Source organism: Salminus brasiliensis, chromosome 9 (genome assembly GCF_030463535.1).
Source record: "Salminus brasiliensis chromosome 9, fSalBra1.hap2, whole genome shotgun sequence".
Lineage (NCBI taxonomy): Eukaryota > Metazoa > Chordata > Actinopteri > Characiformes > Bryconidae > Salminus > Salminus brasiliensis.
Window position 1 is genome coordinate 17,888,489 of NC_132886.1, and position 27,994 is coordinate 17,916,482.

The following is a 27,994-nucleotide window of genomic DNA, read 5'->3' on the forward strand; positions in this document are numbered from 1 at the left end:
CTGATTATCAGTGTTTTATTGTGACAAAATATTTTTATCACAATTACACAAAAACCTTTTCTCCAAAATTACAACTTTAAAAACCTTAACTGTCAATGTAAAAGCATCATTTTGGAGCATTTTTTATTGATCTACATCCATCATGAAACAATATTAATGAAACATCAATTAAGACACAGTGTAAGGAACAACTGCTAGACTAATATTATGTGAAAAAGTGAAAAATGACAATAATAGAGTACAAGATTTTCGCCCGACAGCGAAGATATACTGACTAATATATCGGCAGACCAACGTATGAGTCGGGATCTAGTCAACAGCTTGACTAAGCAGAAATGAAGACGGCAAAAACAACATTAAATAACATTTTAATGAATACATATCTGTGGATCTGTTTCAAAATATGCAACAACTCATATCATCATACCTGACCCTACCCATTTCATCTTACATCACTTTAAATGAGGTAAAAAATATATATTAAAAAAAGCATTTCACAGCTTTCACTGCAGAACAAATAACATAAATAAAAGCATGGGTACATTTTTTACAAGGCCGTTCGAAAGGAACATCAGATATGACTGGCATGTCAATTACAAGTATGTATATAACATGAAGAGAAAAAAAAATCACCTGATGGGAAAATCTGTGAAGGGTTGGGGAATAACCTCTTTTCAGGTTATTTGGCATGGATTTATCTATTGCAATTTCCATCTACTATCCTGCTGTTCAGGGGGACGTGTCTGTTACATAATAGCACCTTTTAACAGGTGGGTTTTTTTAAATACAGACACATGAGGGCTTTTGTCTTACATAATCTTCATCATAAATCCGCGAATTAGTCAAAACCAATACCATTGCATGTAAAACAACAATTCTTGATATTAAAACAGAGTGGAAAGGCTGTTTGCTCTGAGGCACATATCATCAGTACAAGCCCTAAAGAATGTGTGGCACACACAGTGTCATAAACTGACACAAGCATTCAAGAACTCTTACTGTTACTAATTACTGCAACCAAGGGATGCTGACGCACATGCATTTTACATACAAATGTTGTAAGATATCAGATTGCACTTTGTATTTCAGCACTTGTTTACCGTTCCGTTTTGGATGCTATTAATACACTGTTGGATAAGGCATAAAACTGTAGGTTGATATTTAAGCATGTCAACAATGTATAATGAATTGGCAATAGTAGCTATAAACTCCATATTCATTGTAATGTACATAATGTGTAATCATTTATTAACAGCAGTTATATTCCTGTACTTATTTCTATTATGTACGTGTGCAATTTTACACAATCTACACATCTAAAGATTGGCCATATTTTTAAATCCCGAAATAGAGCTTGTTGGCCTGATCTGAGCTAAAGCCTACCTGATAAGAAAGAGAAGTCAAGCCTTTGTTTTGGTAGCGTGCAGAATGTTGTTTGTGTTCTGCTTGTGTTTTCACTTATTATCTTGTTACGTTTGGAAGGTTATCAGTCACTGTAAATGACTTAGTTGGCATGGGCATGCATAGCTTGGCAGACCACTTGGAGGCGACACCCAGTGCACATGACTTAGGCAAAGAGGAATACCTGCAGCAGAGGCATGACCTTTAGGGTTGAGAGGTCGGCAAGGACGGCCTACAACAAAAAAAGGATACCATCAGTAATTAGGTTTTCAGATGAAGTTTGTGAACGAAATGTTGATTTACTGTGAATTAAGGTCCGGGTAAGGAAGGCTAATATGACAGAAATGTAACATGACAGATGTTCTGATAAAACATGGTATGTCTTATGATATTTGGGGTTCCAGAGAAACAAAATACACCTGTGAAACAGAAGTGCTACACTCTTAAAAATAAAAGTGCTTCAAAAGGAAGAAAAAAATAAAGAGAACCATAAAGAACCATGTTTGTAATAGAGAAGTGTTAGGATGAAGAGGTTTTTGACCAAAGGTTCTTTATACTATTTAAACATGGTTTAAATAAACATGGTTTCTAAAGTGGTTATTCTATGGCATATCTCAAAGAACTATTTGAAGCACCTGTATTATATAAATGTATATTTGCACTAAAGGTAAAAAAATAATAAAATAAAAATCAATTAATATTATAAAAGAATAGTCTAAAATCAGTTACTATGCAATTTATGCTATTTTTATACGCTAATATAGGTTCTATCATTTCTTTTTAATATTGTTGTTCAGCATGCTGTTGTTCAGTAGACATACGGATGATACCATGTTTTACTATAGCTGTATTAGATCAAGAACCTAGCCATGCAGTCTGCCTCTACTGCCTCTACGAAGCTCACTGAATTCCAGTGTGGTACTGTTCTAGGAAGCCACCATTGCAACAAACTGGCATTAACATCAGCACAAAAACTGGGCACCAGGATCTTCATGGCAGGGGTTTCCATGACTGAGCAGCTGCATGCAGGCCTTACATCACCTAGCACAATGGCAAGTGCCGGATAGAGTGGTGTAAAGCACACCGCCGCTGGACTCTGGAGCAGTGGAAATGTGTTCTGTGGAGTCATAAATCCCGCTTCTCTATCTGGTAGTCTAATGGATGAGTCTGGGTTTGGCAAATGCCAGAAGAATGTTACTGGCCTGACTGCCTTGTGCCAACTGTAAAATTTGGTAAAGGAGGGAAAATGTTATTGGGTTGGTTTTCAGGGGTTAGCATAAGACCCTTAGTTCCAGTGAAGGAAACTTGTGAAAGAAACTTGTGGAAACCCCTGAGGGAGACTATTTTCTGTTCCAATATGACTGTGCCCCACTGTACAAAGCAATGTATAATATACATTGTATAATATAATATATATAATATATAATAAAGGCATGGTTGGGTGAATTTGGTGTGGAAGACCATCAGTGTCAAACTCCATATTAATGCCAATAGACTTAGAATGGGGCTCAAAAAAAAAAGTTCATGTAGGTGCAATGTGTAGGTGTCCCAATATGTTTATCTATATAGTGCAAGTTCTTACATGGCAACTGTACAGAACATTGGCAAACATGTCTGTACAGAACAATGGCATCTCTCAAAGAACTATTTGAAACACCTGTATTATATAAATGTATATTTGCACTAAAGGTAAAAAAAAAATAAAATAAAAATCAATTAATATTATAAAAGAATAGTCTAAAATCAGTTACTATGCAATTTATGCTATTTTTATGCGCTGATACAGGTTCTATCATTTCTTTTTAATATTGTTGTTCAGCATGCTGTTGTTCAGTAGACATACGGATGGAAAGAAAGGAATATTGTGATGTAATTTACCACTATAACATAGAGCTGGGCAATATGATTATATTTTATTGTATTGTGATCAATTTTGTTATTGTGATACACAATATGCTTTTCTAAACATACTGAGGATATTGTTAGTGCTTAATACACAGGTTTCATTTCAAACAGTGTAATTAGACTGGTTTAATTAGATAAAGTGCAGCAGATGTTTAATAAAAGTCAATGTACTCTATACGGTTGATTATCTGAATAGTAGGTTTTAAGAATCTGTCACTACTGATGTATTTCGTGTGTGATGTAACGTGTATACATGTATAATGATAAAAATTGTGTATCGTCTTTAAATATCATGACATAGTATTTTCACACAACGTCAAATTGTGTTGGGCAGCCACTCTGATGCAACATCTCGGCTTCAATAAGAGGCCAAGAGTTTGGGCAGTGCTAAGAGTGGAGCCAGATGCCCTGCAGATGCAGTAGCGGATCCTGAAGGCGAAGGAGTCGGGGGGAGGTGTGGAATCAAGCGTTCTCAAGCTGTGGCCTTTTGGGACTGGAGGCGAGTAAATTTAGGGGCTCCTATCATGTTTGCAAGCCTCTAAAGTTTCAGGCCCAGGGCCTGGACGCTAAAAATATGGTGTGTTATGATATGTTCTCCAGTAGAGCCTGTTGGTATATGAGCAAGCAGATACTGTCCAGCCGCATCTTCCCTCCACCCCAGGGCCCAGGCCCGTGCGTCACTGCGGATTACGGCCAGGGGCCATTGCCAGCAGCTCAGATGAACTTTTACTACAGCTGTCAATCAAGCCATCGCCTGAGACTGCAACCAATGATGCTGCTCTTGAAATGCTATTAGGTATCAGTGGGACAGTTTTTCTGCTAAAAATGAAAAGTTACTCATACAGTCTTCATCAGGACATAAATGGCCCATTACACCCTTGTTTCCTTGTGATCAGTGACAAAAATAGATTGTGTAATCTTGATAAAATCCTTGTGCATCAGCTGTAACACAAATGGGTCCACACAAGACATGTGTTCTCGCTCACATCTCCAAAACAGTAAGTAGTCAGGAGAATGAAAAAATGTTCTTTACTGTTAATGTGACTTAATGTAATGAGTTTTTGACCCATTACTAGTGGTGCATTTGAGACCCCACATATATTACAATTAGAGGCTAGTCTAAAAACACTGGCCACCATTTATGTTCTACTGGCATCATAGTGGTGCTTGGTGCTTGAACCCTGCGATGATTGCCACTTGCGATGTAATTTGAAGACAGCGTTCAGCTGTCATAGTAGTTACTACATTCCATGGAAATCAATGTATTCTTTAACAATTTCACATATTTTAGACAAATGAACCTTTTTACCCATTGTTAGAAAACAAGAAAGAAAGAAATTTGAATAAACTTCCATGTTTAAAAACTGTGGATTTTTTACATTACAGCTGAATTTACTTAGTTCTGATTGACTGAGAAACCTACAATTATAATCTTAGGTAATACAAGCTTAGCTAAGATTATAAATCTAAAGTTAATAAAAAGGGAAAAAAAGTAAATATGAGCTTTTGATTCGAAAGTGTCAGTATGCACATTGACCCCATCACATTTGGTTCTGGACGCGTAGGGGCCAAGGGAGAGAGTGATCTGCTTTTAAAAGTGGCCAGGCCAGCGATTCTGAGACATGTGCCTCGGAGAGACTAGGTTACTGGTGCTGGCTGTGAGTCAATGTGCTATTTCAGTCACCTTTCGCCCTCTCTCACGCTCGCATGAAACACACACACTAACCTCAGCTGAGGCCAGTGATGTCACTTCCATCAGATTTTCAGCTCGGAAGGCGAAGACAGCAGCCGCCAGGACTGGGGGGAGAAGGATGGACAAACAGCCTATCACATATTAGGGTCCAAATGACACTTCAATGTGTGACAGGTTGGGCATAATTACTGGAATTGTCCTTTCTGCGTAGTGTGTGAGTCACAGTCACAGGTGTATAAGATCAAGAGCCTAGCTATGCAGTCTGCCTCTACTGCCTCTACGAAGCTCACTGAATTCCAGTGTGGTACTGTACTAGGAAGCCACCGTTGCAACAAACTGGCATTAACATCAGCACAAAAACTGGGCACCAGGATCTTCATGGCAGGGGTTTCCATGACTGAGCAGCTGCATGCAGGCCTTACATCACCTAGCACAATGGCAAGTGCCGGATAGAGTGGTGTAAAGCACACCGCCGCTGGACTCTGGAGCAGTGGAAATGTGTTCTGTGGAGTCATAAATCCCGCTTCTCTATCTGGTAGTCTAATGGACGAGTCTGGGTTTGGCAAATGCCAGAAGAACGTTACTGGCCTGACTGCCTTGTGCCAACTGTAAAATTTGGTAAAGGAGGGAAAATGTTATTGGGTTGGTTTTCAGGGGTTAGCATAAGACCCTTAGTTCCAGTGAAGGGAAATCTTAATGCTTCAGCATTGAAGACATCCAACTTTGTGGAAACCCCTGAGGGAGACTCCAATATGTTCCAATATGACTGTGCCCCACTGTACAAAGCAATGTATAATATACATTGTATAATATAATATATATAATATATAATAATAAGGTATGGTTGGGTGAATTTGGTGTGGAAGAACATCAGTGTCAAACTCCATATTAATGCCCATAGATTTATTAATGGGGCGTCATAAAAGCTCCTATAGGTGCAATGTGTAGGTGTCCCAATATGTTTATATGTTAATATGGCAACTGTACAGAACACTGGCAAAAACTCTTTACACCTCATTTTAGCAATGAAGAATGCAAAGATCTCAGTTAAACATGCCACACTACTTAACTGGACTAAGCTAACTAATCTTAACTTAAGGATATAAACACTGGGCATCATTTGTGTTCTACTGGCCTAATTATGGCACATGGCGCTTGGACCACAATGATGCCACTTGCAATGTAATGTGATCTTTTTGACAAATTAACCCTTTCTTCCATTGTTATAATGGAAATCACTTAAAATGTACATAATGTGAATTTACAACATACTTTAATATTCTGCAAAGATTTTCCATCCTAGCAGTGGCTGCTATAAAATAATCCATTTGTAGGCCAATGACATGCTTGTAAACCTAATACAAAGCTAAGCAAAAAATGAAAACATTCATCCTTATAATTCTGTAAGTGCAGAGAACACTTCTACTACAAGCTGACAAAAGCTGTTTGCGTAAATGAGGGAAAACTGACCCACCTGCAACTATCTCTAAGGAGTCATAGCCTAGGATACGATCCCATAGCAACAACAGCTGGTCAGTGGAAAGGTACCCTGAGAAAGCCCGAACCATCCATTTGAAGGCGATACGCAATCTGAGCCAGAGACACACAAACACACACATACAGAACAAAAAGCAGTCAAGTTGTTCAAAGCATTTTCAAAGATCAAGTTACGTCCTTTAAAAAAAAGGCTTTACAAGGTAGTTTATTGAACTGTGAGACTTGTAAGTGCATGGAATACACACTAGGTGGAGCCACCTGAATGGTCCATGCCAGAAGTCTTTTTCCTCTTGGCCCTGGAATGAATCTCTGATTACTCAGAATAACACTAGTGATCAAGAATCAGTCTTTGCACTTTGAATCCTAATAAGCATAGAAAAAAGTTTACACACGCATATATATGGCCTACAAACCCAGGGCTTAAACCCAGACCCAGACATTCAGTGCTATTAATTGTTTAAAATCTAAACAGGACAAACCTAGGAACCAACACACCTGCCGGTCACATGTTCTGATATTTTTGCTTACCTGGAAAAAGGGGGGTTCAAGCAAAATGTGTTAAACACATTTAGATGTAAATATCCAGCAATTCTGATCTTTTATTTCTTGCTCTTTGCTGTATAGCAAAAGCAAAAAAAATCTGCCTTGCTGTTAAAAACATTTTAAGGTTTTGTAACATCCAGTTCCATTTTTTCTAAAATATATTGTTGCTGTTAACCAAAAAATGCAATTTTCATAATGGCAACTTTAGAGGAGGAGGAAGAAATTCTGAAATTAACACTACTGAATACATTTTTACATTTTAACTCGATTTAACTCAACTGCCATATTCAAATTATGTCTTAAAGGGAAAAAGACAGCAAAAAGGGTGCAGGACAGTAATTATATACATATATGTACATAAATACTGAAAATAGTTAATATGCTAAATGAATGACTGACATGATGTATTCAGTATAATACATACGACATAATGTATATCAATGGCACATTTATTCACACTTACGGTTGAGCTCCGATCTCTTGTAGATGATAGAAGAGCTGAGGAAGATGGTTTTGAAGTAGCCTCTCAAAGTGCAAACAAAGAGAAACTATACCCTATAAAACACACACACAGACACACACACACATGTCTAAACACAGACAAATCTTAAAGCGCATACTTTCCACCCACACACCGAGACATTCTACAATATATACTTACTGAAGGGGAGGAGGATATAGAGTGCAGTCTGAAGAAGTAGCGAACGTACATCTCCCTGAATACGCTGTAGAGCTTAGACGGCTCATTGTACAAGAAACACAGCGGAGCCACTGCAGAAAGCGAACACACACATACACACACACAAAAATGACACATACACAAATTAAAAGAACAAAACTTGAGTCACTGACACCCAAATCAGAGATTAGAGTATTTGTCACACTCACCATACATTGAGAAGCCATGAAAAGGGATAACTCCTGAAAGATATAAAAGAGAATAAGTGTTGTATGTTGGAGCAGGGGTGAACTGGCTATACTAAATAGATGCAAATACACAAACAATTAGTTACATCACGAATGAATGAACAAACATGCATTGCCATGCTTTGTTTTGTTTGGGCTTAATGTTAAAGGTGAAACAGTCTTTTCACAATTTTAATAAAGAAAATACTGTATTATTTCTGCTTTGTACAATTTTAGATTGAAAAAAAGTATAGGAATCCCGATATATTACACCTGAGGTCTTGGACCTAATTAGCTTTTCTCATTTTATTTACAGTCATCATTAGGAAATGTAAGGTGATGCAAATTTATATTTCGCTTTATAAACACTCTGAATCCTCAAACTGTGTCCCAACAATCAGCAGCCATGGGCTCCTCTGAACAGCTGCCTAGCACTTAAAACTTAAAAAATGGATGCCAACAAAGCAAAAGGCAGCTATGAGAAGATAGCAAAGCTTTTTCAGGTAGTCGTTTCCTTTTTTATTATGTAACTAATAATGGCAGTTAAGGATAAAGTTCAAAAACTGTGGAGGTCAAATTGAGACCATGAAAATTTTCCCAATATATAATATATTTATAGACAGCCTTTTTGGATGAACTATGAGTGAGAAGTGATTAATAACAAATTACAAAAAGCACTGCATGGAAACATCCAACTACAACAGAGTAGTATTGTGGCTGTCAAACAGGTTCCTGATACATGACTGATAGAAACCATTAGAAATGTAGATTAGTTGACAGTACCATTTGGAGGATAGACCACAGTGAACTCCTCTGCACCAGTTTTGCCTGAGGTAAAGACAGTATTTTACTTATTAGATCAAATAAATGACTCTCTCTCTATATATGTATAAAAATATAAATGTGCTCTAATATGGTGCACACTAATAGACATATAGACACACACACATGAAAGCATTAGCATTACCCTGAATGTAGGACTTGGGAGGGGTGGCGCTGTTGTAGCTGAAATGCTCCAAAACTGCAGTGTCTCGAGAAAAGCACAGCAGGACCTGTTCAACAAGAAAATCAGCACCCAAACACACACATACACATACACACAGACATAAACACAGAGAGTGAAATCCTTCCTGACTACAGAATTCTATTTTAAATCATTTTCATTACGTCAATGGCAAATTACTGTGGTGTAATTACCTCTAAAGAGCGCTGCCCTTAAGCACACATGCTCAGCCTACAGTAACAGCTGCTGTTCTTTATCACTTAGCAGAAATTCCAATAATAGCACTTCATGACACACAGAAATAATGAAAGCAAAATACAACTCCTTCTCATTTAGTGTATTACTGGCCTTTTCTTTTTTAGACATTGATAATGTGCCATTGCTTCAAGGGCACACTGTCAAGCAAACGTGCTAAAGAAAACATATTTCATAAACCCTCCTCTGTTTCTTCCTCGGTCTTTTTTAAGTTTTTAAAAATACTGATTCAGAACCGTATTGCTGTTATACAACAACAGACAAAATTCTTTATCTGCTCAGAGACTTTGAACAAAACCAATATTTAAGTTCAGCCTGCTGCCGTTAATCATTTCACACCTGTGGTTTGTGATAAGTCTCCATAGAGATGACATCATTTGCTCCAGTAAATGCTGCTGAACTTTCTGTTCTGTATGTAGACAGTTTATAGCTGCTATTGTATATATATATATATATATATATATATATATATATATATATATATATATATGTGTGTGTGTGTGTGTGTGTGTGTGTGTGTATGTGTGTGTGTGCATAATTTCAGATATATCGCTGTGAAAAGTTGATTGATTTATCTTATGTCTTGACAAAATACACAAAATAGTGTATTTATACATAAAAAGTTTTTTTTTTATTTATTACAGGAAAGAAAGGTTACCTATCACAAACTGGCCAAGTGTGAAAAAGTGATTTCTGGCTTAGTTACCTGATCAACCATAAGCAAAATTTAGTTCATAACCTGGATTTAGATTTGATTAATAACTGCCCAGTGTAATATAAACATAACTGAAGTAGAAATGTCTAGCAATATAAAATCCAGCAAATAACACTGACAGCCATTATTTCCAAATGGAGATAACTTCAATATAAAAAATAAAAGTGGTGAACCTCAGACAAGGTCAGTGTTCGTCATTTCCATCATCAAGGTCTCTTCACAAAGCAAGCAACAATCATGGGTCCCCCATTCATTTTCAATAAGTGCGAGACAAAAAGGTAAAGCCATGCATGCAGACCTTTTGACTTTTGTGGGCAAAAGGCAAGAATCACACTGCTGTAAGCCACTGAAATCCAATGTCTATACATCAGATTATGTGTATTATGTCTATATAAGCCTTTAAGAAAAAGACTGGGTAGACATGGCCTTTGTGAGAGAACAACTGCCAAGCAGAAGGAAAATTCCTGCTTATCCATCAAAACTATCGAGACACCTCAATGGGAGTATTTTGGAATTGCATTATGTGGACTGGTGAGTCACAAATGTAACTTTTTATAAGATGTAAGGAGATCCCTTAGATCTGGTTAATGCAGTATCCCACAATACAAACCTCATACCAAACCAAACCTCATGTCAAACATGGTGGTGGTAGTGTAATAGTGTGGGGAAGCTTTGCTGCTTTGGGGACTGGGCAACAACTCCAGTAGGAGAATATCCAGTCATCAGTCAGTTATGTGAAGCTCAAGCTAAACTGGGTTATATGTTACGATTTAAAGCACAAGAGCAAGTTCAGTAATAAATTATTCCACAGAAATCTCTGAAGAAATGAAGACTATGGACGGTCAACGTCATGATTTTAATCCCATTGAAATGAGGCAGGACCTTAACCAGACTAGATACTCCTTTATGTGTCTGACTTCTGACAATTCTGCCAACAAGACTTTCCCTACAGCAATGGTAAATCTCCAGTTTTTGTGTTTGGTTGCTGATAAGTGGCATCTCATGGGTGATACAGGTGCCGCAAGGCTTTTTCTCTGCACTAAATAAAATGAAAAACTGTGCTGTGTTTCCTCATGTTCTTCATGCCTTATATTACATTGTGAATAAGGATGTAAAACCATTTAGGGTGACAAATATGTATAAAAGGAATGTGTGGGCAGATACATAATTACAGCACTGTTTGTGTAATTATATTTTAATAGTCTGTCAAACCAACAGTAATAACTGGATTTAAGAATTAATGTTTACCAAGATATAGAACATGAACTCAGACTTGATGAAAGAATAAGACACAGCAAGACTGAGATCGCACCTAGCTATGGCAGTAACTGCAAAATGCAAGCAGATGCAGGTAAAATAATACAGAAACTACCAGATTCATCTTTTGGTCTGGCTGAATTAAGCATACGCTACAAGGACAAAAGTATTTGGACACACCTTTTAATTTAAATGCTCTGAATTCAGGTGTTTCATTCAGTCCCATTGTCACAGGTTTATAAAGTCAAGCACCTAGTCATGCAGTCTGCCTTTACAAACATTGTGTAGGATGCCACCACTGCCACATGGCCGTTTGAGAAATTTCTTCACTCCTAGATATTTCACAAACAACAGTGAGAGTGGTGTTACTGGAAAGTTAATGATTTTAGGAACCACAGCAACTCAGTATAGCAATAGTGCATAGTGGCTAAGGTGCATAGTGCATAAATGTAATCAACGCTCTGCTGGCTCTATAACTGCAGATATTCCAAACCTGTTGTTAGAGCTGCAAAAGGAGACCAACTACATACTAATGCTTATGGATAATAAATTCCAAGCAGAAAACAATCAAGTAAGCAGGTGATAAAGCATGTGTGTATGTGTTTGTGTCCAGTAACACATTTGTGAACCTTAGGACAAGCACATGTAGAATATAAGGAAATCTCAGGAAACTACACAAAGTAAATGACTGAAAATGAAACAAATGGTGTGCATCCGGTCAGCACTCACCTGATACAGAAAGTCTTCAAACACAAAGTAATAGTCGTCATTACTTGCAGTCAGCTTCACATCCTGGCGCAAATGAAAAAGAAGCATAAATGTCTCCAATGACCATCAATCACCTGAAAAGACTGACAAATCTAATCTAAAACAAATCCAGGCATGTGCTATTCACAGACATGCTGGTATTCCAGACACACATGCCGTATGGGCAAGTGGAAATTACATGGTGGATTTCATTTCATTCAGCTGAGCTGGTTTCACTAATAGTTTAGATTACATTTCTTTTTTTTTTACCAGATCTAATCTGCGTTCATATGCCAAATGTACCATTTCAAGACAGCCTGACCTTGGTACAACATGGCTTCAAGCTTTGGCTGGAACGCCAAACCTAATTAAGAAAGCCTTAAGAAATCAATCAAACAGCCACAAAATCTATTTTAATTCAATAAACTGCACTTCTTAAACAAATGTGTGTGTTTTTTCTTTCTCTCAAAACGTGTGTGTGTGTCTACCTTATATATTAGGTTGTCCACCAGTAGGTCATGGTGTATGACTGCAGCCTTCAGTTGCTCATAATGCATGATGTCCTGGCAAAAAGGAAAAATCAGGTAAATGGATTTAATCTGAATGACGTAGGAGCATCTACTGATACCAATACTACAATTAAAGCTGTAGGGGTTCCAATTTCCCTGCGCTCAAAAAGCACTGAGATTTCAAACACTACAGCAGGAGAAGCAATTACCTCTGAGTCACTGACCAACACTGACCATAGAAGCTGCTTAGAAGTCTCTACCCTTTTCAGATTCATTAAACTCCAGCATTCGACCTTCAACATCATGCAAAAACCTTTTGTCACTTTATGATCTAATTTGAATTTGGCAACTGTTCTTGATATTGTACCAAAGTGTCATGATGAACAAACCACTAGAAATTCTCCAAAATAACTTAAAGCCTAAATCTGAGTTTTCTTTCTAATTACATTAATCTGGCTCCTCTGAGCCCCCAGTGTAAATGTAAACAAGTTATGTGTTATGACTATCTTCCCAAAGTCTAATAAATGTCTGCTGTATTTCACCAGTATTGATCTCCTCTCAGTGTGGAATGGGTGGTTCTAAAAGTCATTTATATATGGGTTGATAACTCGGTTACATCAAAACCTTGGTAAAGTTTAAATATCAGAACTGCAGTTTAAAGTAAAAAGCTAAAATACAAAAACGTTTCTGTCTCCTGTGTGCGTTGCCACTGTAACGTAACCAAATGTTCACCAATGATGGAGGGCTGTCAGTCATGCACGTTTATTAGAATATTAAGACCATGTCCAGACTATTCTCAGAGAGGTTGTTTATTCACGCTTCATTTAACACCCAAGTTAAGTATTAGACAAAAAAAGTCAACATACAACATATAGTTGCCATTTTGGAGATGCAAGGTTTTGAGTGACAGCACTAATATGTGGATAATCCCTATCAACTAAATGCAACTGTTAATATAATAGCCTACTAAAACAACTCTGCACTATAAAAACCTGGGTCACAGGACCATTTAAAATATAATCTAGTATTCTATACAAAGCATAAAAATAAGAACAAACAGGGAAAAGGAAGTTAAATGAAGCTTTCCTGTCCTGATTTGGCAGGAAATAAAGGATGGATGATAAAAAAAAGATAAAAAAAGAAAAGATTAAGCAAAGATGTGGAAAATTGTCAAGGCAATTCATCCATATCCAGACTTTTTTCACTCAGACATCTCTGACAAAATAATAAAGTGCCTGGCTTATGTCAGAACAGAAAGATTATAATTCACCTAAAAAAAAGTTTTAAACGAAACCTCTCAACTGGAAAGCATTTAATGGTTCTAGAGGTTTGTCAAATACAGTACTTGTAACCTGTGACATGAAACACGCTGACAGGAAACTAAGCTACAGCAGGTCAGACAAGGGTAACAGGCACCACGATTAACAGGAAATGTGTCTGATCACTGGAGAGTTTCCTGAATTTAAACAACAAGACACAAGATCCTTAGATACGAGAGTGAAGTTTCCTCAATTTGCCCTGAAAGTTCAAATCTGGTGGTGAAAAGCAGCACAAAGGTGATCACCTGCACTACTGCGGAGCAGGTCAAGATATTATCAAGATACTGCATTATCATTTTTACCAGTCTTTAGCGCTCTCATAATATTTAATACTGATTCACTGGTGGCCACCTCTTGAAGTTCCACAGAGATGTACTTTACTCTTCTGACTTCCTGACACTGCAGGAGTCGTTTTCACTTCTTTTTTTGTTCTCGGCTGGCCTGGTCACTGTCTTCAGGACAGCAGTTTTATCTCTGGTTACATAATTGTTCCATCTAAGACATTAACAACACCACTGATTTCTCGCCATCCCCTCTGCCATGCCATCTGCCCCTGATCTGCAAACGTCTGAAGCAGCGACACAAGACTAGCCATCTAAATGGAAACGTGATGCCTATAACATGTGTTAAACCTTTCTGTCACTGGAACAAAAAAACCTCTCTCGAGAAGCCACTAGACTGCTGGAGATCAGTCTGAAAGATGACTAGCATTGTTTTAGGTAGTCAAGTGCTGGCTAAGGGTGGCCTGATGTACACAAACGCGAGGGGAGGTTGTGTTAGCATCCTGCCACACAAGCAGTTCATAGCTAACCTGGTATTTATGTTGGCACATGCAGTTATGAAGGTAAATTTAGTAGGCCAGAATAAACACCACATCAAGTTGCTGAAGTTATGCGCATCGCCAAAGCAGTGTCTGTAGGTCTTGCTGCTGAAATCAGGACACTGGCAGAAACAGGGAGATTTATTCAATGTATTTTAATTTCCCTTATTATGCCTTTACAACACACTAATTATGTAATTATTTTATTCAAATGTAAATTATGTACACACGGAAATGAAGTTTTTGCATGACTTTTTTCTGTGTAGCGACATCTGTACAATGCATGTGTTGTACCTCTGGTTCATTCGTAGCATTGAGAATCAGAGCCCACAGCTGAGCTCTGAGGCCAGTGGGACAGCCCTGCCTGCTGTACTGCTGAGCGGCCGCACTGTCCTGCTCACTCACCACTAACACACACACACACACACACACACACACACAAAGAAAAAGACTTACTGTATACACTCTCAAGAGGTACTCTAGACCTACAAAGCTAATCCATACACTTCAGTTTCATGGACTGCATATTCCAGGTGTAGAAAAGGGGGTTAAAAGGCCTTTACAGCATAAACACTGAGCCTCTCTCTCTATCTGGAATGTTAATATGACTGTACATGTGTGGCAGTGCCACTCTCTGAAGCAATCAATGAGAGGCCTGGAGGTTTGTGTATGTCTCTTTTATGCTTTTAATGAGGGGAGATGGACTGAGAGCAAGCTATGTGCATGTGTGTGTGTGTGTGTGTGTGTGTGTGTGTATGGATGTGTTTTCCGAAGTGGATCATGAAAAAAAGAAGGACCATGTGCCCTTTTACCCAAATTCCAGGTAACCAACTGTTTTATGTACAGATCAAATGGAATGATTAAGCAAATACTCTCAGAAAGACAGAGTGATCCAGCTCTTAAACAAACAGTCATTCTGCTATAAAGAGAGTGGGATTACATAAAGCTGTTTATTTTTTACCTTTCTTCCCGATACGAATGTGTTCGCTTTCAAACAAATCTGTGTAAAGATACAAACACACAGAGGGAGAGAAAAGGGGAGAGAGAGGGGGAGAGAGAGAGAGAGAGAGAGAGAGAGAGAGAGAGAGAGAGAGACACTTTTACTTCTTTTTAATGAAGACTCCAGACAGCACACAGATATACTGGTTCTTATTAGTATTTCAGCCTGGTTATTTCTAAATACAGATTCAAGTAATTTAGAGCATTTCTATTGGTCTATTAATTTAGAATAATTATTTACACAGTGTACAGAGCAGCTTCAGGGTCCAAAGGGGGGAGAAAACTGAGAAATAGAAAGCTCCAAATATGAAGAAACATGATTTTCATTGGACAGCAGCGATATATAGTACTGGGGAAAACTTTTAGGCACCTCTGAGAATCCGTAAAAATGGACAGCAAGTGTTTATTTACTCAGTAAAACACTAATATTAGAATAAATCTAAATAGCATTTATACAAAATGTAGTGGTTTTACATTAGTGTGATTTAATCACCTCCAGAGCTCTCCTTAATGGGAGTATTATTTAGAGTCATCATTAAACACCTGGTTTGGTAAACCATTGCTTCATGATGGTAAATTAGGTGAGATGGTGACGGAACTGAACACATCCACGCACTGGCTGGAGGTGTGTTTCTCAAACTAGCTCACAGGAGCTCAAATACTTTCTTCAAAATTTGAAATTCTTTACTTTTTACTGTATTTACATTTACTAGCATCTGATCAAATGTGATCTGGTGTTTGTACATGCAAACACAAAAAGTGCTTAAAATGTCTGAACAATGTTGTATGCCCCCCTTTGTTTGCTATATAGTCAAAAGTCAAACTGGCTTTTGTGTGCTTAGTTAGTCGCAATGGCTTTAATGTAGAATCAACATATCAGATCTGTTACTGTACACAGCCACTGTCACGCAATTCTCTTGTATCTGCGCAACAGCAACTTTACAGAAGCAGATAAAACCTTCCTAACTTTCAATGGAAGTCAATGAATTAATATTTAATTGCAAGCAATGTTGGATCATCTGTATTGTTGCAAGTCAAACATTGTGATACAAGGTTTTTGCGTGAGAGTGACAACATAATACAAAATCCAATATTAACTGCTTGAGAAAATATGCCAAAATATGTCATTCCAAGGATAGCCTTTACAAATATACAGTTTTGAACAAATGACTGCGGCATAAAGCAAGAGGATGTTTCTCTTTTCTGGCCAGAAAAAAAAGAAAATTTGACATGCAAAAATTTGACATGCCACTGTTTTACAGCTGGATGGACTGAATTGGAGCATACCTGGGGGAATGTGTGCGTGATCATCTATGCCGAGCTGGCTGCACATAAGACTGAGCTCTGGATAAGCCTCTCTCTGAAAAGACATGGAGAAGTTGGTCTCACAGTTTTTTGCTGTTTTGCATTCAAACTCCCCAACAGTGCCAGCCTTTATTGTGTAAAAGGAGGGTTGCCATCACCTAATTTTTAATAGTCATTCACCAGTCATTAAAATCCACCCTCAGAGTAGCTTACAATGCGTGCATGTCCACACTGGCTATAGTAAAATGTATGAGACACTTGGCTTTAAAGGTTTAAAGAAGGAAGCTTCACTTCAGGATCATGTTTAAAAAGAGTTATGGAACACAGCCCTGAAAAAGGAAAAGAGAAATACAACAGAGGAGATAAGAGTACTTACCATCTGTGGGATATCACGGACGTTAAGGGAGATCTGAATAAGTCCCCAGTGGCTACTGGTAGTGAGCCTCTCTCTGCAGTCATAATTGGGGTTCTTCAGACTGATTAACACCTTTCAGAGAAACAGAGTAATTTCATGACATACGATACTACTAGCCAGGCAGAGTGAGGTACTGAGTTTTATTCATGGTTTTCAGACTCTGATATGTCAAAAGGTTTTCCTTTTGTAGATGGCTGCACATAAGACTCCAAAGAACCCTTTAACCAGGCAAGGAACCACTGGAGCATCCATACAACTTTTTGAGGAGTCATGGTTATGTATATACATATATCCAACGCCTAAAAAATAAGGTTTCTATGGCTGTTTACACTCTTAAATATAAAGATGCTACAGATGGTTCTTTGAGTGGTGCCATAGAAGGACCAGTTTGGGTTCCATAAAGAACCATGTTTGTCATAGAGATGTGTGAATGTGAAGAACCTTTAAAAGACCTTCTTTATGGAACCATAACAATTAAGGTGGCTGTAGCTGTTTATGATCCAATCAGCAACACCTTCCTTGGGATTGGCAAGGCCCTACTACCAGTTAAGGTTAAGGCCTTTACCCATAAACGAATCACCCACTACACTGCAAGCTTTTCACAGAGGTATAACCTACTATTTAAGGAAAGATATGTGATCCATATCAGTATCAGCCTATTTCAATATCTATTTAAGGAAATGCTTATTTGATTAAATCAATTGAAAATACTTTTTTTTTATCAGATGATCATGGTTTACAATAACTGAAATGTTAGATTTTTCCATTTACTACCATACTCCATACTATGGACAACCAGCAAAATCACTTTCTTGGCAATAATTCCAAACTTTCAGTTGTTTAAACCACATTTGCACCCAAATTATTCAACAGGTGCATTTAATAATAACTAGGAAATTAAAATTAAATCCCAAATCATCCCTTAAATTCCAAATCATTAAAAAACAAAATGCACTACTTATACTAAGGTAAAGGCTTCCCCTGCTAGGCATCAAGTGAAATTTCATGACTGTCCTTTATTTGTTCTTTTGGTTGGGGGTTATAATTGTGCATTAAGTTGAACGCTCCTTCATTCTCAAATACAGTACTATGTGATCTCAGTATAAAATGGTGTGCATTCAGAACCACCACATTTATCGCTCATGACCATAAAGAACACATAGAGAGCTGGCTTTAAACAAACATCATCACTGTGATCCCAGGAAGCACGTATTCATGCCTGTCAGTCACTGATAACATTTCCCAAGACAATTCAGAGTAATTTAGAAGCCATTTCCCACTGGAATTCAATCAGCTATTTCATACCCCAGCACTGCATTCACTTCATTAGGACCGGATGTTTTCAATCAAAACTCACCTCTAGAAAATCTTTGGGGGCATAGACTGGTCTGAACTTGCTTAGATCTGAAAAAGGAGAATAGAAATGACTCATCTTGTAGACTGTGTAGTCAGGTTTTCTAAGGGAATAGATAAGAGAAGCAATGTACTTTCAATGTAACAGACAGAGGAACAATAAACTGATGATTACTTTCATATTTAGAGTCATATTTAGAAACTATGCATCAGAAGACCATTGGCTGTTTGAAGACAGCTTGCTTTCTTTCAAAACAACAATCCTGTTTTTATAAAAAAGAAAAAAACATAGGTACATTCAATGTATACTCTGAATGTACTTTAATCAGTTATTCCTTCACTGTTAAAATGTAATTTGTTTAATATTTCATTTTAAATTTAGCAATCTCAATCTGTCATTTTATTGCAAACCAATTTTTTGTAAAATAAACAGTATAATTGCATTAACTGGATATACAAACTAGCAAACAAACAAATAAATAAATTAATTAAACAATATTTGTTATAAATCTATACATTTCTATACATATTTGTTATAAATGTATACATTTCTATACATATTTGTTTTAAATCTATAAATATATATACGCAGAGGCAGACAGTAAGGCAGGCAGTCGTTTAGGGAGGGTAGCTGTGGTTATCGGGACTCATTCCAGCGGTCTGGATATGCTCCGGTTTCACAGGCTAAGCTGTTTATGCCAGCGTCCAGCAGACAGTTGTAAATGTTATCCTACACACTGCAAACTGATAGCATTGTTATGGAACTGTTATATTCCTCAGGAGGACTGTATACAAGCAAAAGCTGAAAAATAAACACTGGGAGAAACACTCATTCCATGAGGAGTGGTAATAATGCTAACATATCAGAGGAGTGCGAAAGCTTTGCAGACGCAGTGCTGCGAGGAATGTCCCTCTTGCTACTACACACATTCACTTGCTCCATGTTAAGATGACAGCGATATACTGTAGATACATACACACTCTCTCACAGGAAATATTCTCTATGCTGTATCTCTTAATGTCTCACTAACGCCACATACCCAGACATTAAGATGCCTCTTAATACACTATATTGGGATTGGGATACACCTCTTAATCAGTGAATTTAGGTTTCATTTATTTCATTTTATTTATCCATTGGCACAGGTGGATGTAATCAAGCACTTAGCCATGCAGTCTGCATTTACCAGCACTGGTATAAGAATGAGTGGTCTTAAAGAGTTCACTGAATTCCAGCATGGTACTGTCATAGGATGCCATCGCTGCAAGTCAGTTTTTGATATTTCTTCCCGTCTAGATATTCTATTATTAACTGTGAGTGATGATATTGAAAAGTGGAAGCGTTTAGGAGATAAATGTTGGTGTAATGTGTAGGTCTCCCAATACTTCTGTCCTTACAGTGTATATCATATTCTTAGAACTTACTTAGTAATTACTCTGCTGAAACCTGGAACTCCACAGGAAATCCCACTGCAATATCCACTCATGTTAAGACGACCAAAATGATACACATACAATTTTGTCGGAAAGAACACTCCTGTGATTCCTGAACACACACAGGAATCACAGCTTGTAAATGTTTGCATCAATGAAGCTTTAGTGTGTCTCAGGTATTCATAGTGGATGTTGTTGAAACATTATCCTGAAGCCAGATGGTTTGACACTTATATCCAGGATTTGCTGGTATTTTGTGTCATTCATTCTGTTCTCCACCCACGTAATATTCCACTGACCGCAACACAACAACAACACATGATAGATCCACCCCAATACTTCATAGTTGGCAAGGTGTTCTTTTCATAAAATGCAATTCCTTGTTTCCTCTTAATATGTCTTTGCTGATTATGCCCAACATTTTTTGACTTATTTTTGATCTCATCAGTGCATATATCAAGGGTTTCCAAAACACATCTAGCTTCTCTAGATGTTCAGTAGCATACTTTAAATGTTGCGTTTTGTGATTAGGTCACATGTTGCAAGCAACCAGGAACTCAAACAGTTCACAATAAACCACAAGTTAAAGTAAATTAGCTTTAATCTTCCCCTGCCTTCTGGGCATTGATTACTTACTTTTTTGCTAAGAGGAACCAAGTTTTGAAAACGTTTTAAACTTATAAAACTTAAAAAATGTATAAAGATTTAATATTTTATTCAGCCGAGAGTCTAATATATATTTGTAGAAATATGTGTTTGGTAAATGATTTGTTTGTTGTAACAATGTTTTTTGGCAATAAATCTCATACCGTTGAAAAGTCTGTAAAATGGTGCCACAAAAAAAAAATTTGAAATGGTGCCACATTTGTAAGGAACATTTGTGAGATGAGCAGCAGACTTAAGTATGTGGGTTGCTGCCATTTCCAAGGAGCTTATTCTGCCATTGACTCGAGTTCGATCCCAGACTGTGGAGATATGGGATTGCCACTGGTTGCAAAATTTCATCTCGAAATATATATCTGCATTGAGACTGAGCCTCCAATAATGACAAGCCTTGTTTTTCCAGTGAGGGAGATGCGGCCCGGGTTCCAGTGCACGTGTTGCCGACACCAGCGCAAATGGGCCTGACAGTGAAGGACAGTCATGGCAGGCCTCCCGGCAGCCCGATGAGAAAGGAGATTGGCCGTGTGCAGTCTGTTCTGCATTGTCTGGGCAGAGAGCCGTCAGCCATATCGATCGGCAAACCTTGACTGCAAATCTGTAGAAGACTACACATACCAAAGTGCTGAGAGGGCGAGGAAACGATCTTCTTGGGGTGTCGTCTTATTGAGATGCCCACTTCACAGCCTCTCTCGGACATTCCCCATTATATGGAACAAGGGCTTACTCCAAATAATGCTGCAACTTGGTTTTGCAGAACACCAGCTTATAGTTGCCCTATCGCACGGGCCCTATCCAGATCAGTCAAACATGACATGCCGATTCTTGAAGAAGACACCTACTGACCACTGCAGGTGCCCACAGGTATTGCCAATAAGGTGTCAATCAGGGATACCAGAAGCTCAAAACAAAAGTAAATAGTAACAGCAAAATAAGCAGTTTGGCAATGGTAGAGAAGAATTGGCAAATGTTTCATGGGTGCACCCCACATACTCAGCTTTGCTGCTCATCCAACAAATGCATGTTCCTTACAAATGTGCCACCATTTAAAAAGGAAATTAACAGGCTTTCCAACTGTATGAGATGTATTGCCAAGAAGCATTGTTACAACAAAGAAATAATCTACCAAACACAAATTTCCTTATTTTTTGTGCAACATATATATACAAACAATAAAAAAATTGCATATGACTGTATCATCGCTGACACAACATTGTCATGACGCAGTCTCCAAAAACAGCAACTTTACAAAACTTTCATTTCTATTGTTTTATTCATCGTAAAATGTAGCTCACACATTGTAAAGACAACTACCAGCTGTGCAATATAAAAAAATACAAATCTTTTACAAGTTGACATAATGGTTCATGGAAAAATCTTAAAAGATATTCTGACTAATGAACTTTTACTTAGTTTGGACTGCTGTGTTTCAAGGTGGATTTACCAACATACATTTACTACCAATAAAGGATTTTTATAGATCCTGGAACCCTGAGTTTCCACATTTAAATATAGGAACCGTCTGGAAGTTGAGTCTGGGCATGTTGTTCAAACATGCTTTCATGTGTCTGGAAAGCCTTCAGTGAACAACTGAAAAAACCTGCAGTACAGTAACATATGCCACAGGTTTTAAGGTGGACCTTGAGATTGTCTGAGGGTTGCTAGAGGTGCACATTCAAATTGAATTAAAGTTCATAAGCCACACTGAAATAAATTCTCCCATTATTTCAATTTCTTTCAGTGAGCTATAACTCCTGTTGAATAATGCCATACTTTAGTTATAACCAGTGAATAACTGTGACTTCTGATGTTACCTGGTTCATCTGTGCCCATCTCATTCCATTTGTTTGTCAGCTCTTTCTGCTCAGAAATGGGCCTCTGCGATACAAATTTCAATTCAGTAAACAGACAACAGAGCTAAAGAGTTATGAGAAGTAGGGCTACAATTAATGACTTTTTTCTATTAATTAATATATTGTTCATTTTGTTGATTTGTTGATGAATCTAAATGATACATGTTTCCTAAACAATAAAATGTTCTTTAAATGAAGGTTAACACAAGAAAGTTTAAACAAGAACTTCAGCATAACAACGCAGTGCAGTGGGGGGGGTAATGTTTGAAATATTGATGTTGATGCATTTTCTGCACCAATGCCATCGACTACAGCGACTAATCGTGGCAGCCCTAATGAGAAGTCAAACCTCAGTTCTAGCTGGTGAGCACTCATAGTTAGTGTGTGGTGCGACTGTTGAGCTGTGTGGACTTTACCTTTCGAGCCAACGGAACTCCCAACTCAGTACACATACTGTTTAAACTCTTCAGTATCCTCTTCTCCCAGCTTGCCTGCAAGGAAGCCAACACACAGTACAGACATGTGATGTGTGCAAGCACTGGAGGATATGGAGAGAAAGTGGAAAAGGGAATACAGTAAAAAGATTGAGAGAGGAAGGTCATACCTGGGCCTTGCGCATGTATGCCAGGGGCTCTTTACTGTGCTCAGGGGGAGCTGCAGGGTGCCCAGGAGGAGGCAAACTGTAAAACACAGAAACACACACACACCCACACACACCAGCAGAACTCGTATTGTACTTTCATTTATATGCTGAGCAGGAGTGCAGTATTTAATTAATCCTAATATTGCCCTTTTGCAGGACTGCTATTGAGAAAGGCCATAATATGCAAACAATTCTGTCAAACTGATCCTGGCACTATTGCACACAGTCTGAGAGTGTTCTCAACATGCAAGCCATTAGCCTTTACATATGCAGGAAGCGTCTCACTGTCACCCTCCATCCACTCGCAATGACTCGATGACTGTGGACAACAATAGTGCCAGTTCTCCTCTAGTTCTCTTGCCTTCAGCTCCATTACCGCCTTAAAACACTATTTTATATAAACATGTCATCTTAAAGACGGCATACAGATGACTCAATGCCACAGAGATACGCATCACACAGACTTTTTATTTAACATCTCATTTGTCTCTGAGATAGACTCATAAGAATTACAGAACGGAGAACAAAACCTACTTAAGGAAAGGATTAAGGGGGCTCTCTACAATGACAAGGGTTTGTTCCTAGGCCATCATTACTCAGTGTCAGCGCTGCTAAGTGCTTCTCGATAAAAGCCTTTGTTTTTCAGGACGTAGTCCATTTTCAGGGCAGAGAGGAGTATATAACTCACACTCTCCACATGTGGTAAACAGAGGGGGATAAAGAGTTACTCACTTTGAGATGCAAGACACAAATACAAATACCCACAAGAATGCAGAGTTACAAATAGTCAAAGCAATGGCTAAGTCACTGAAATGATTCCAGCTGCTTTGGTTGAGCTCGCACTACAACACCAAGGGGAAAGGAACATTTATACACCAAAACAATAGTGCAAGTGAATTTACTTGACACAAAAAATAAAATATAAATAAGATATTTCATTATTATTCATATTGTTCAATTGTGTAATGTGTACATTTGTGAATAATTAATCAATAATTACTACAGTTCAACCATAATAGCGTAGAAAACCGTCGCATGAACGGAGCGTGTGGATAAAACCAATATGGTTTGTAAACACTGAACCACGAGAGCCAGAAGGCAACACATCGAGCTCAGCCACATATCTTTAGCAACATTGCTGTGGTGTGTGAATGTAGAGCAGAGTTCTATTAGTGTGAGGCATGGGAGTCTTATAACCAGTGTAAAAAGGAGGTCTGTGTTTGTAATGGAATAAAAGGAGAAGACAGACTTAGTCAAAAAAGTCACTGTTTCAAAGTACAGATAAATGTCACTAATACAAACAACCAAACAGACTGTGTCAAACAGAAGTCACTAATACAAAGAAACAAAAAGTGCATGTCAATAAAAGTGACTAATAAAACAAAGCAGTAACAGAAAATACTTTCTAACTAAAAGCTAAAATTACCGCCATACATTTGTCTCCCTTTTTTTGCTGATTCAAAAAATGTTCCAATTCATGACTTAAAAACAGTGATCCGATTCAAACCTCGAGTTTTCTCATCACTAATTCATACAATATTAATATCTGCTCAAACCACAGCTAAATCTTCTTTAAGGTGGCACAGTCTTGTCAATATGGTTTACATCACATTATAATTTACTGAACAAACCTTCCATGAAGCTAAATGCCACATACTGCCATTTCAGACACAATACAGTTTATCTTGAAACTTGACAATAAGCCACAGCGTGTCCTAAACGACTCTGACAAGCCTGCAGTACCATGAGTGGAATGTGGTTAAAGTAGACTGAGGGAAGTGTGTGTACATGTTTTTTTTACAGAAAAGATTAGATAATGTCTAGTATTTACTAATATAACCTTAGCCTTTTAGATGCAGCGATTAACTAAAGCAGCAAAACGTGGACAACAAACATGTCACTTACATCTGGAGTACGTGAAATCATTTGTAAATTAGATTTTTCACTAAACCATTCTTTTTAAACCCATAAGATATAAAAATATGAACAATGTCCAGATCAACTGGACATGTGTGTCTGAAATCCTACAGTCCTGTGTATAAACTTGCACACTGTTGCCAGTGTTTGCGTCTGGTTTGTACTAGGCCGTATGCCACGAAGGAAATCATTGCAAGTCTTCTCATTCTTAAACACTTACTGACAGCACAGGAGATTCCCTGCAATAAATTACTATAAACAGCCATAAACTAGCTACAGAAAGGGAATACTTACAGCTGTGTGTGTGTGTGTGTGCACACACTGATACAGCTTTGGTATGTCATACAGCATTTGCATTGATGTAGGAAGGGTTTCAATTATCTGAGCAAAAACTCAAAGTATCTTTCAAAAAAATGTACTGAACTACAATAGAGCTGCATTTATTTTTGTGTTACCAATGTAACAGAGAGAAATCACTCAGAAAAAGGAATCAGTAAAAATGTTAATGACTAAAATCTGCCTGAATAACAAAACACATCAGTGGTGGTCCTTTACTTTGGACATTAGTATTATTACAGCTTTTTAGAGTACATGCGCTGACCAGAGATCTGTTTCCATCAGTAAAATCATTGTAAATAAATCAGGAATCTGCATTTTAACATTTTCATGCAAAAATCTTGTCTCTCCTCTTCCATTGAAATTTAAAGCATTTTTTTCTCTTCTCCTGTAAAGGTGCCATTTTAGAGATACAAGCTTGTTGCATGTTTTAGAATTTTTGCTGCTCATCCAAACTTACTTCGATTCAGTCTTGTACACTAACAGAAACTGACTGAATTAGACCAGAAAAAACTGGGAAAAGGTAAAAACCTTTACTAACAACGATGGATCCAGATTCACAAAACTGCCTTAAGAAAAAAAACTTCAGATAAACACAAAGGCTGTGAACAAACGGATCCCTTGTCCCTCGCTACTATTGCATTATATAGGGCGGGACTATTTAGTTTATCATTATGTCTTATTATTTAGTTTATCATTATCATAATGTCAGTAAAAGCATTAGGAATGGAATAATATGAAATAATCTTTGACAGTTATGTTGCTTAGAAACATAAACCTCCCATTAACGAATTACATCAAAATATGAAAAATCATGGTGTGCGGTTGCTTGTAACTACTACTGGCTTATAGGAGCAAAAGACAAAAGCTCCATTTCGTTCTACTGTCTGTTGCTTAATAATGAGACTCGCAATTAATTTTGGTCAACATCCAGCTGATGTAGCGGGCTACAATGTTCACTATGAGTGCATTGTGGGAGATTATAGTACCCTCAAAATCACTTTCAAATTTCACTTTACAATTCGGACACTCATCCAACATACTCATCAGTGCCCTTAAACGGAAATAGGGAGCCCTTCGGTCACAACCGAGTTCAAAAAAATGTTCCTAAACGCAATTTCTGACAAAAACTTCTAATATGTTTTTCTTACACCACACAGCTATTTGTAACATAGCCTTTATTCTGCATTTTACAGACATTTATGATAAAAAAAGATACCTGTGAAACACAATAGAAAGCCATTATTTTCCTTAAATAGCAACTAACAGTACTCCACTCTTGATCCAGATAAATTAGACATTAATTCTAGTAATTCACCTATTTAAACTGACTGTCTTTGTCTTATCTTCTGAGCTCTCGCAGTCTAGAACAAGTGCCAGGCCGTAAGGCCTCTCCACCACCTCACCAGGGTTTACATGTGTCTCGCCTTGACTGATCTCAGAACTTTTTATTCAGCTTTTGTTTGTCAGATCTTACAGATCTGATCTGGTTACGGTTAACTATAAGGTTAAGAAAATATGAAAATATAGATATTTAAAAAGAATACCTTATTTTAAACAGTTAGAAAAAAACCCAGAACATTTTAAAGTTGATTTTTCAAGCTGAATTTTTTACTTTACTTTTTTCTCAAGAATGAAATAATAATAATAATAATAATAATAATAAAGTTAGGAAGAAGAAAGAATCGAGGAAGATTTTTTTTCAAGACATGAAAAAATCTGTGAATCTGGCCCTGCTAATAAAGTAAAAACGTTATGCCATGAAATAAATATAACTAGGAGTAAATATAGCTAACTAATAACTTTCTATTCATCTGCATTCAGCTACGTTTCATGAAGCACACTGTTTCAATGCAGATTTGGGTCATTTTGTAACTGATCACTGAGACAGAAAAAACTGTAGACTTACATGTGCAGTTCCCTGTAGACTGCATTCTGCAACTTTCTCTCCCAACCTAAACAGAAACAGGCTGTATTCAGCTATTAAATACGATGTGAAGGAAACCAACTGCACCCCGCTCCATCACCTCCCTGCACCTGCACTCCAAAGGCAGGGAGCGCCGCGTACCTGAAGCCTTCAGGAAATTCCGCACGTCTTCTTTCAGCGATTCTAGTTGTATCTCCGGTCTGTGTAAACACTCCTGTAAACATACAATCCAGTCAACACTTATACAGGGTAGCTAGCTAAATACTGTCAGTACATAGCTAACTGTGAGGAGTGGGGTTCGTTAGCTAGCTAGCTGAGGTATAGCTAGCTAGTTTATCGCGAGGTCCAGGCACAGTTAGCTAGCTAGCCGCTAGCCTACTCACTCTGGCTTGTTTCTCCAGCTGTGAGTGTAAATGAGCTCCTTTCAGTCGCTGGACAATTTGAGCGATTGTGACAGAGAGGTCTGTTCCCTCGTCCATCATTGTAGGGGTTCAGTGTGGTCAAACAGGCTCCTGAAAACGAGCTTTTGAGGCATTTGGCAGCTCCGCATCCAGCGATGAAGCGCCGTATCTTAGCAACTAC

The 27,994-nt window shown here is 37.8% G+C and overlaps 1 protein-coding gene across 3 annotated transcripts; it reads right to left on the reverse strand.

The window, feature by feature from the left end:
• Nucleotides 1–351: 351 nt before the first annotated feature.
• tbc1d19 (TBC1 domain family, member 19) lies at nt 352–27,991 on the reverse strand. Of its 3 annotated transcripts, XM_072687618.1 has the most exons (21): nt 27,796–27,991; nt 27,554–27,626; nt 27,395–27,440; nt 23,194–23,269; nt 23,006–23,080; nt 22,551–22,614; nt 18,647–18,693; nt 17,251–17,361; nt 16,857–16,929; nt 15,532–15,570; nt 14,865–14,977; nt 12,411–12,485; nt 11,905–11,967; nt 8,913–8,997; nt 8,729–8,773; nt 7,928–7,960; nt 7,701–7,810; nt 7,503–7,594; nt 6,474–6,589; nt 5,033–5,103; nt 352–1,633 (listed from the first exon to the last, which is right to left on the reverse strand). In XM_072687618.1, exons 1-21 carry the CDS (start codon nt 27,892–27,894, stop codon nt 1,568–1,570), a joined length of 1,572 nt encoding a protein of 523 aa, XP_072543719.1. In that variant the 5' UTR covers nt 27,895–27,991; the 3' UTR covers nt 352–1,567. The 3 variants fall into 3 exon arrangements, 2 of the variants coding, with proteins under 2 accessions (XP_072543719.1, XP_072543720.1); XM_072687619.1 differs by lacking the exon at nt 8,729–8,773; XR_011980126.1 differs by lacking the exons at nt 352–1,633; nt 5,033–5,103 and having other exon boundaries at nt 6,549–6,589; nt 6,742–7,594.
• Nucleotides 27,992–27,994: the final 3 nt, after the last annotated feature.